The 11337-nt window shown below is 32.6% G+C and overlaps 2 protein-coding genes across 2 annotated transcripts; one reads left to right on the forward strand and one right to left on the reverse strand.

Moving 5' to 3' along the window:
* Positions 1 to 2418: 2418 nt before the first annotated feature.
* Positions 2419 to 5120, forward strand: LOC112712555 (protein SENSITIVE TO PROTON RHIZOTOXICITY 1). Its single transcript, XM_025765469.3, has 2 exons — positions 2419 to 2629; positions 3389 to 5120. The coding sequence occupies exon 2, from the start codon at positions 3416 to 3418 to the stop codon at positions 4949 to 4951; it is 1536 nt and encodes a 511-aa protein (XP_025621254.1). The 5' UTR covers positions 2419 to 2629; positions 3389 to 3415; the 3' UTR covers positions 4952 to 5120.
* Positions 5121 to 5652: 532 nt separating this feature from the next.
* LOC112712556 (uncharacterized) lies at positions 5653 to 9791 on the reverse strand. The gene is made up of 6 exons (XM_025765470.3): positions 9530 to 9791; positions 9229 to 9440; positions 6789 to 8999; positions 6562 to 6694; positions 6109 to 6467; positions 5653 to 6015 (listed from the first exon to the last, which is right to left on the reverse strand). Exons 1-6 carry the CDS (start codon positions 9789 to 9791, stop codon positions 5812 to 5814), a joined length of 3381 nt encoding a protein of 1126 aa, XP_025621255.1. The 3' UTR covers positions 5653 to 5811.
* Positions 9792 to 11337: the final 1546 nt, after the last annotated feature.

Genomic DNA, 11337 nt, shown 5'->3' on the forward strand with positions numbered 1-11337 from the left:
AATCACTAAAATATTATAAACTTTTATAGTACTCGTAACATTTTTAAGCCATTTTTTAAAATTATTTTGTATAAAATAAAATATATTTTTTAATTATTTTGGATGGAATAAAATATTTTCTTTAATTTTTAAATTATTATTGACTATCTAGAGTATTTTATTTAAAATTTGTGTACATGCATGTATTTACCTAAATCATTAGAACATTACAAAATTTATAGTATTCCTAATATTTTTTAAGTCATTTTTTAAATTATTTTGCATTATTTTTTTGTGGTTTATATAATTAAAATAAATTTATTAAAAAATATTCATGAGCTATCAAGAATGGGCAGAAGAGTATTGTATAGAATTCGAATTGCTCACCGTATAATTCGAATCAGAGTGATTGAACTTCCCATGCGTAATTCGAATCATGTAATATCTCACCATATAATTTAAAAAAAATTATTAAAAAATATTCATGAGCTATTAAAAATGGACAAAAGAGTATTTTATGAAATTTGAATTGATAACTCATTAATATTTAAAAAAGTCTCGTAATTAAATATTTTGTTAGATTTTTTTTAATGCATGAAATAAAATATATATTTTTTTAATTTTAAATTATTATTTTTTAATAATTTTTTTAATAAATTATTAATTTTTTTAATAAATCAGGGTGTAATTCGAATCAACTTGATTCGAATTATTGTATGTGTGTAATTCGAATCAAGTTGATTCGAATTAGTGTGTGTGTGAGTTTTGTGTATAATTCGAAGCAATATGATTCGAATTATGTGTAGATTGAGTTCGAATCTAATTGATTCGAACTACATATAAACATGCATTGGTTGATTCATGAACTAAATTTTGGTTTGGCGGATTTACGTAAAAATTTCTTCCCCTTGACTTATTTTAGTGTTTTATATATATGCCATATCTTTATATTTTATACAAATTTAAAATTCGTATATCTACATATCTTACATCAATTATTTTGTATCTATATCAATATTCATATATCATATATAGTTGATAGACAAAATTACTGATAATAAGTTAATGTGGCTTTGTTTAACTCTAATGAACTTTTTTTAGCGAAATACGACTAAAGTTAGAAATGTGGGTTATGATTGTGTTAGTTTAAATTGACTTATTTGAATAAAAAAAATACTTTCATAAAAAATAAAATATTTTTATTAAATTTTAAATATATTTAGATACATCTTTAAGAAAAATATTTTTATTAAAAAATCAATTATTTATCTTTTTTAAAAATTAATAATATCTTGATTTAAGAAAAATATAAACAAAAGACGTTTTAAATATTTTTTTTTTTAAAAGTTTATTCAAATATGAAATAAGTTTTATCTATTAATTTTTTTTAAAAATAAAATTTTTTTTTTCAAAACCCAATCTAGATCTTAAATCACTTTATTAAGAGGATAAAATTACATATGAAACGTAACTATTCTGTTAATCGCAATTTGATATATTATTAGTGCATTGTCGAATTGCGTAAATACTATTTTTTTTAAAAGATGACATATATATATATATATATATAATGATAATTGATTTATTGGCAATATTTTTATTTTTTAATAGTATTTTTTGTATTTCTATTATTAAAAAAACGAAGGAAATACTTGATTTGTATTTTTATTTTTTTATTTTTAATATTTTATTTTTTAATTTTGTAAAAAAATAAAAAAATGTAATTTTATTAGGATAAAAATGTAATTTTATTAATTTATCACGTAAAATTTAATGGTAAAATTTATATGTATGGTTAACTATTATGATGTGTCTATTTATGAAGTATCACAATGTACATGATAATTTTTAAACTTTACTTATTTTAGTAAAATTCGTAATAAATAGAGAACAGTTGATAAATATTATATAAAAATTCAACAGAATTATATTATTTTTATACTCTTGTGACAATAACAGAACACACACTACTATAAATAATAAAATACATGAATAATTATATTTTATTTTATATTATCTATTGACAAAAGAATATAGATGTGCACCCTTTATAATTATAAAAGACTTAATTAATAATTTTTTCTTTAATAATCCAAAATCAGAATCTTTTCTACTTTACTCTATTTTTTAATTTAATTATAAGTAAAAGTTTTTAGAAATATCCATGCAAGAATTTCACAGCATAAAGTGAATCATAATCCTAGTTATGCTTTGTGGACCATTAGACCTTTTTAATAATCTCAATTCTCAAATCATCGATCATATCTTCAATTTCGTTTGTCTTCATCTGCTTCATCTGCCAATCATCTGCACAACACAATCATAACAAACCAACGGTTGCGATTGATTGGATGCAGAAACAAGGTGATAAGAAGTGACCCCACCATAGTGGGACCCCTTTTTGGAGCAATAATAAAATTGACCCAACAAATGGACGGTAGTAATGGTGGGGTTGACCAATTTTGGTTATGCAGTGTTCAAAAACATGACACAGTCACAGAGTTAAGGTAAACTGAGATGCTTATATAAGCATTCACCTCACTTCCCATGTTTTCTTTCTCACCCCATATTTTTTCTTCTTTTTTTACTTAAAAATATGAAGCAGTAACCTTGTTCATTAGAGCATCCATTCTTTCTTCAATCAGTCACTGTAAGTTCTTCCATCCTGTTAAACCTAGCTTAACCTTTGGATTTGGATTTCTTCTGCTACTTTTGAGTTTTGGGCTTTGCTTAGAAAATAGAAAGCATGAACCTTTTTTCTTTTTTAATTTTAAAAAAATTCTTTCTTTTTTTTTGGGTAAGTTGATTGCTATGTTGGATTTTTATAATGGGTTTATATCTGATTTGGTACTTTTTATTTTTCTGGGGTTAAAAATCTGAACTTGTTTTAAGTTGTACCCAATTTTGAAGTATTGGGAATTAGGGTTGTTAAGGATTGGGGGTTAAAGAAGCAAAAGAAATGTGAATGGATGGATGTGAAGAACTGACGATCTTTAAGTTTGTAATTGTTGGTGCTTCCTTTAATAGATTCCCTTTTAAGAGATTTGGTTATTGATTTTCTGTAAAGGAGTATTGGGAATATGCAGCTTCATATAGAATGGGTTTTCAATTTTCCTTGTCTTCTGCTTGTATTATGATTATATATTTATATTGATTTATATATTTATTGGAAGGGTGAAGTTTTGATGTTGGGTTCATTTGGATCTGCTTCATATTGGGAGAAGTTTAAATTACTGCATATATGTGTTGACTAAATTGAAACCTTGGCTAATTGGCCAGATATTTTGATTACATGAATTTTATACCATTAGTCACTCATATGGTTTGGGATAGTTGTATTCAAATGAATTTCATGAAATAGTTTTTTTTTTACATCACTTGCTCTTACACCTTTATCTTTGATTTACAGGATCTTTGATTCTTTGGTAGGTTTTACATGGATCCAAAAGGGAGCCTGTGTTCTAACAACTGGGCTAGGTCCGCTTGCTTGACCTCTCCCGGGAATGGATTGCAGACAAATATGTCATCGGATCCATCCCCTTTTTGTGGTGTTCGTGTTGAAGCGCCTTTCAAAGACTTCAACCAACCCTCTACTAACCAGTCTTTGCTTATGGCAGAGCCAAACAAGGATATTAAGATTTCTGATATAGAGAACTGTCCACTGACTGACTCATCATCGCAAACCGGTAAACTTCAAGATTGGGATCCGAATGTGATGTTAAATAACCTTTCCTTTCTGGAAGAAAAGATTCATCAGCTCCAGGGTCTTGTTCATTTGATTGATAATAAGAAGTGTCAACCTTTTGCGCAACCTGATGCGCTTGTGACACAGGAGCAGCAACTCATCACAGCTGATCTTACATCAATTATTGTTCAACTGATCTCTACTGCTGGTAGTCTTCTCCCGTCCGTTAGGCACACTCTCGCAAACACGAGTCCATTGGTCAGTCAGCTTAGCCAGCTTCGTGGCCTTAACCTTCCTTTTGGATCCGGCCCCAGTGGTGGTATTCAGCCACAAAATAATAATGTAAATAAAGTGTTTGATCAGTCCACTCAGAATGATGTACCTAATAATTGTGAACTGGAGCAAAACAACATGGAAGAGCATGAAACAAAAGATGAAGAAGATGTGGAGGAGGGAGAGAACCTTCCACCTGGTTCCTATGAGATTTTGCAGTTAGAGAAAGAAGAAATCCTTGCACCCCATACACATTTCTGTACAATTTGTGGGAAGGGATTCAAGAGGGATGCGAATCTTCGCATGCACATGCGGGGACATGGGGATGAGTACAAAACCCCGGCGGCTCTTGCAAAGCCGCATAAAGAAACCGGATCCGAACCAAAGCTCATCAAGAGGTATTCCTGTCCCTATGCCGGCTGCAAGCGAAATAAGGATCACAAGAAGTTCCAACCTTTAAAGACTATTTTATGTGTTAAAAACCACTACAAAAGGACGCATTGCGACAAGAGTTACACTTGTAGCAGATGCCACACCAAGAAGTTTTCAGTCATGGCAGACCTTAAAACTCATGAAAAGCACTGTGGTAAGGATAAATGGCTTTGTTCATGCGGTACAACATTTTCGAGGAAGGACAAGCTTTTCGGACACATTGCTCTTTTCCAAGGCCATACACCTGCAATTCCTTTGGAAGAAACTAAAGTACCGGCGGTTCCAACTGATCTTGACAGCAAAGATAACACATGTGATAAGGTTGGAAATATGAACTTCTGTTTCGGATCAAATCCTCCAAATGAAAATGAAGTTCAAAACATCATGGATGTGAAGGGTAACATTGATGATCCAATTAATTATTTCTCATCATTGAACTTTGAAGGTTGCAACTTTGGTGGGTTTAATGAATTCTCCCAGTCTCCATTTGAAGATTCAGATGCTTCTTTCTCATTTCTTATGTCTGGATCTTTTAACTATGCTCCTAAACCAGGAGGTGAATCAACTTCTGACAATCTGTAGTAACAATTTGTACTAGTAGTTCCTCTGCATAATATCTATGATTCTATGTTATCCCTTTTATTCCTCTGTGAATGAATAAAACATATGTTTCTGTGATGTTTTAAAGTCAGGGTAATATCATGTACCTCTTTATTGCTTAAAAATAGAAAGATTAATTAATTCTCTTGAAGCTCTTGTTCTTGTTCAAATGTAGGTTATGCTAAGCCACACACACCACACCAAGTGTAAGATTATAAATATCAGAAAATTTATCCAAGGACCAGGGACTGATACTGGTGTCAGTTGTTGTTTTTTGCTTACGTAGATGAATATGCCGTGCAAAAAATTGAGTTTGATTCTTGGTAGTCATCACATTAAAAATCATTCAAGTACCATGACCACCAAGGTGGGGGAAAAATTCAAACTGTATGGCAGTTTCTTGTATTATCTTTCTTTTAGATTTATCATTTATAAAAACTCTTTATTTACAAGGATAAACTATGTTTTTTCTCTTTCCTTAAAAAATATTCTTAATATTTAATTTTATTTAATTTTATCGTAACATTTTTTATTTGAAAACGTTTAGAGGTAGTTTTGACATAAAAAAAAAATTGTTTTTGACACACAAAAAATGTTAGGGTCAGAATTGAATAAATCGGAAAAAAACGTTATAAAATTGAATTAAATTAAACATTTAGGATATTTTTTAAGAAAATTGTAAATGTTAAGAACAAAAAGTATACTTTATTTTATTTAAAAAGCAAATCACCACTAATGATTAACATGACATTAATAATACCTTAGGATTAATGAAAGGAATCCCTGGACAATATTAAACTCGAGAGTACTTATTATTATTAGTTAAGGGGAGTTGTAAGATCTCAAGCTTGAGAGTACAAATACTGTTCAGTGATGAGTTTCAAACCAGCCTTTGATGGCAAACCACAATACTTCTCCCTCAAAACTACATCATCTTGGTAGGACCAAGTCAATCCTCTAGGAGTGCTATTGGTCCACATGAATCTCTGGGAGAAGGGATTCACTAAACTTTGCTGAAATTCTCGTACTGTCTCACATAACAACCCCTGCAGCAGTTAGATAGAATTTCACTATTTCAGTCCTCATTAACTATGAGATATGACAAGAGACATTGGTGTTAAGGATGAAAGAATCAGTACCTCTGCCATGGATTTGATTTTCAAAGGGACAACATCACTAAGCAGGACAAGTTGTCTGTTATTATCCCCTTTTCTAAGTAGAAGAGCACAGTCAAGGATATGATCTTCAACTGTTGGTGAAGCCATTTTCTTTGAGATGTAGGGACCTAGAATAGAAATCTCTTCTTCAACAAATTGAGTCTGAGGTGAAGTAGATGGCATTGGAGCGACCATCCTGCGGTCCTCCATTGAGCTTTCGATATGAATCCACCCGGTTGTGTTCACCATGCATTCTTTGATCCATTCCAATGCGAAAGAAGCCTCCGACACTCTTTTAAAGATTCCAAATTGTCTCCTCATACTTTCCAGTTCCCTTATAACTGGCAAAGCAATTTTTGTGAGAAACAGTCCAACAACAGTACTTAAACTTGAACAAAGTATTAGGAAGGCATGTAATATTCAGAAACTTGTTACCCAATCTTGGAATGATTAAACGAGTCCCATTGAGACCTTGTAAAAGCTGCAAAGCTTTCCTTGACTCCTTGTTCAGAAGAGATGCAGTGTCCACAACCATATCCCAGCTTCGTTTTTGTTCTCCATTAAAATGCTGAAAAAGAAACAGATGTAAGCAATAAGCATTCCTAAGTGAAGAAACTATTGATCCATTCATAATAACAATGATATATCTTATGTCTACTTACACAGGGTTTAGTGCAATTGTCTGAAACTGGTGCACAACTACCACCATCAATGCTTTTTGCATCAGAAACAGGACCAGAAGACTCTGACTTGAGCTTGCCTGAAGAATTCACTAGTGATTGGATGGGCCTCTCTTTCTTCTTCTTCAATTTCATAGTATCTTGTTTCTCATTCCAGTTGGTACAACATTCAAGGGCTTTTCTTCGTGACTTCCGAGCTTGAACTACTTTTGGGGCCTTATTCTCTTTGTATGAAATGGAACTTATGCTTTCATTTGAATTGATGTTGGGACTAGAATTAACCTCTGAACAGGATGACCTTTGTGACTTAGGATGGTTTCCGTTACTTCTCACGAACGGCATATTTGGGCTGAAGTTTTCCTTATTTTGAGCAAATATTTTTTCTTCAGTGTCAAAAACAGAGAAAAGATCTTTCTTGGGTAATGATTTGTTCATGATATCCTTCTCACAACTCATCTCAACTTCAGTATAAACATTAGTTGTGCTCATACATCTAATCCTTCTAGCTCGAACCTGAGGAGAACTAGCAGCCTTACCTCCTCGTAACCAAATATTAACAAAGGCTGAACTTCTCTCTGTTGCGTTTACACAGCTGTGAAGAGTTCTCTTCTCAGAGAATCCTTTCAAAGGAATGCGAGATTTTGGTGTCTGGTTTCCCATGTTGTTTGTAATCTTTATATCAGCTTGATCAGTGACTGAGGAATTCACTGATTCATTCAGAACTGATATGGGATAGATGCTACCTGAGCAATCATTTCCAATATCTTTGACTGCTTCATCCATTGGGTGCCCTTGCCTGTAGGAATATTTAGCACCTTCCATTGCTTCTAAACCACTTTCAATTATTTCTATCTCAGAGCTTCCTGTCACAGCACTGAGAGGTTGTAGGGTCCGGTTCTCTTCATCACTTGTAATCTTTAGAATAACTTCCTGAGGTGCTGGAGAATCCACAGGTTCTTCTTGAATTGTTTCATGTGGCAAGTGCACTTGCTCATGAAAAGATTTAACCATCACTTTCGCTTCTTCAAAACTTTCAAAGACTTCATTATCAGAGTTTCCTACGGCGGCAATAAGAGATTGCATGTTCTGGTCCTCTTTCTTGGTTGTGATAAGTAAATCAGCTTCCTGAGGCACAGAAGAAGTCACTGACTCTACCATAATTGATATGGGATTGATACTACCAGAAGAATACTTGTTTCCAATATCTTCATCTGCTTCATCCAGAGGGAGCCCTTTCATGTGACAAATGTTACCGCACTCTGTTGCTTCTGCATGGCTTTCAAGCATTTCCACCTCACAGCACCCTGCTACGGCAATGAGCGATTGCAGTGTCTGCATCTCTTTCTTGCTTGTAACATTTAAAGCAGCTTCTGGAGGCACCTGAGTAGTCAACCGTTCTACCGGATCTAATGTGAGGCAAACGCTGCTTGCGGATTTGCTCCCAGTATCGTCAACTATTCCATCCAATGAGTCCCCTTGTTCATTCTGGTGTGCCTGCAAATTTGACAACTCTTCACAACATTTCTCTTGCTCTTCTCCATCAGATATTGAATTCACATCAACTGCTTCAACTAGCAGAGATGAATTCTCAGAACTGAAAAATCTTTCTCCAGAACCTTCAATCTTGTCATTAACTCCCATTGTGCATTCAGATTCTCTAGATATTGCAGTTACTGAAGCTACACTTTTTCCATCAATAGATTCTGAATCAATATTAGTCAGAAAGCTAGAGCAATGCTCTTCTATGGAAGCCTCCTGCCTCCTAAGTGGAAATTGCGTATTAGCTGAATTGTGTGGAGTTTGAAATTGTTGCATTGTTGTCCCCTGGAGTGCTTCCACAACAGGCAGACATAAGCTCTCTGTAAAATACTCTCTCAATGTGCAAAGCAAATTAGTTTCCTCAAGCAATTCTGCTTCAGGACAAGCTTCAGTCTTCTCTGTGCTGCAAACTTCATCAACTGATTGCATGAAAGGTGGTAATAGTACTTGGTTCCGATGTTCAAATTGTTCATTATCACTATCAAATTTCACAGAAAAATGTGATGTTTCAGTTTCCATAGGGTCATTCTGAACTCCAAATGTTTCATCTTTAAAATGCTGATTTCTTTCTTCACTTTGTTCCAGTAACAGAGAATTTTCAGAGTCTGTAATCAAATCCACCGATTGAATTTCTTCTGTAGAAAAACTCACCTCCTGCAATCAAAGATTAACAGCAGACATTCCGTATCAAACACCATGAACAAATTAAATGATGCTGAGAACTGAGAAGTGAGAAGCTCACTACTCCTAAAACCTGCAGTATAGAGGTCAATTATAAAACTTTTGCATCCCTTAACATCTATTCGAATTCTCAAAAAACACCATCATACTTAATTCCAATAGCTCAATTTCTTTTCTTCTTTTGGAGGAAAAAGAAAGGTACCTTAATCATCTCCAATTGTTGTTGTTGATTGTGGGGCAAATTTGCATTGAATTGGAAGACAAAGGGGATATGCGAATCAAAAGCGCGAGTAAAGGGAATCCAAGAGAGACGATAAACCCTAGAGGAAACCCCAACGGTGAAGGTGTCACCTTCGTTCATGAGAACACTGACTCCTGCCTGAAGCTTGGTGCCATTGAGCCACGTTCCATGTACTGCGAAGGAGAGACACGAAAGAATATAATTGATCGGTAAAAGAAAGAAAGAACAGAATTTGAGAAGAGAAAAGAGGAATAGAAGGTACCAGAAGAGAGGTCGGTGAGGGAGAGAGAACGGGAAGAAGGGTGGCAGAAGATGCGGAGGTGGAAGCGGCTGACACTTGGGTGAGCGAGAACGACGTCGCATTTGTGGTGGCGGCCAATTAGGACGGTTGAATCGATGTTGACGACGATGAAGATGTTCTTGAGGATCGAGTTGTTCTTGAGAACAGTCAAAACCGGGATTCTCAATTCTCCCCCTTCTTCTTCTTGTTGCTGCTGGTCAATGTTCCCAGCTGCCATTGCCATGGCCAAGAACGCAGAGAGAGAGAGAGAATGTAGAAATTGAATTCGAAATTTTGAGGAAGAAGAAGAAGAAGAAGGTGGTAACTGGTAACCGTTTTTGAAGCTTTGAATGAAATATTAGTTACTACACACCAACGGCTATCTTTTTCAATTCTTACTACTTACTACCCAACCAATCATGTTTTTTCTCTTTCTTTTTATTTAAAAGAAAATAAAAATTTATTCTTAAGGCGATAAAATTTTTTATAGACGATGAATTATTTATTTATAATTAATGATTACAATAATACACTAAAATTAAACTAAACAATAAAATAAAGTTCTTACTTGTGATTCTTATTTGTTAGCTTGAATAGTGATCGAAAAACCAATGATTTTGGTTTTGGGTTGAGAGTTGAGACAAATATGCTTTCTCAAAACTTGAACTGTGTTTGGATGAGAAATGGGCCAATGCCAGGAATTTTGGTTATTGTCCTTGTCATATATTAGCATTTTCTTTTCATTTTTTTTTTAAGTCTCTTTTGTTTTTTTTGTTTTTGTTTTTTTTTTTAATTCAAATAAAAGATTATATATTTCCCCATTTAAATTATAGTAAACATAATTATGTTTTGTATATTGCGTCTCAATTTGGTAGGTAGTGTGAGCAAAATTAGAAATATATATTTTTTACTTTAATTTAGCAACTACAATGAGTAAAAATTAAAGAAAAAAAAGTTGTATGATAATTATTTAGCATTATCAACAAAATTGATAAAAAAAAAACATGATATGAACATATCAATTATATAGGTTGAATTCACTTAAATATCGAGTAATATGAAATAGTTTTTATAATTTTGAGAGAAAAGAATAAATAGGTCCTTGACCTTTTGATTTGTAGACATTTAGGCTTTTAAGAATTTAAAAATATATTTAAATCATTAATCTTTTCAATATCTAGACATATCGATTACTCATGTTCACTTGAGTTTGTCAGGTTTAACAGAAAAATCAAACGTGACTTCCATTGTACTGACCTGATTGATATAGATGCACACATGAGAGAGTTTTTAAAATTGGACAAATTAGATGACTCATGATCGATATATCTAAATTTTAAAGAGGTCAGAAATTTAAATGTATTTTTTTATTTTTAGAAACTTAAATATTCGCAAACTAAAAAATCAGAAATTGATTTTTCTTTTTTCTAATTTTAATGTAGTTTCATAAATGTATTAAAAGCATCTCCAACAACTTGAATTTTGAGGTCCTATTTACTATAGTAGTGTCAAGGGAAAGAGGAATTTATCCGTTGGAAAAAAAAAGGTAATGAAAAACCTCTTCAGAGGATTTTGATAAAGTATGGAAGCAATTAATCTTTTTTCAATCGAATTAAAAACATTAAATAAAAATAGATATTGAATAGTTAAAGAGTGGGTTGATACTAGGAGTAGGAAATAAAAAATTATCATAATTCAACAGAAAAAATATTATAAGACTGTTGAAATAAATAAAATAATATTTTATTATTCTATAAATATTATTTATATACACTCTTATTCTTAATAAT

The sequence above is a fragment of the Arachis hypogaea genome, chromosome 9, assembly GCF_003086295.3.
Source record: "Arachis hypogaea cultivar Tifrunner chromosome 9, arahy.Tifrunner.gnm2.J5K5, whole genome shotgun sequence".
NCBI lineage: Eukaryota > Viridiplantae > Streptophyta > Magnoliopsida > Fabales > Fabaceae > Arachis > Arachis hypogaea.

Coding starts and splice junctions, on each gene's coding strand:
- LOC112712555 (XM_025765469.3), top strand. CDS start 3,416: ATGGATCCAAAAGGGAGCCTGTGTTCTAACAACTGGGCTAGGTCCGCT.
- LOC112712556 (XM_025765470.3), bottom strand. CDS start 9,791: ATGGCAATGGCAGCTGGGAACATTGACCAGCAGCAACAAGAAGAAGAA. Junction 9,000..9,228: donor AACAATTGGAGATGATTAAG/GTACCTTTCTTT, acceptor CTTTGATTGCAG/GAGGTGAGTTTTTCTACAGA. Junction 6,695..6,788: donor ACAATTGCACTAAACCCTGT/GTAAGTAGACAT, acceptor TTTCTTTTTCAG/CATTTTAATGGAGAACAAAA.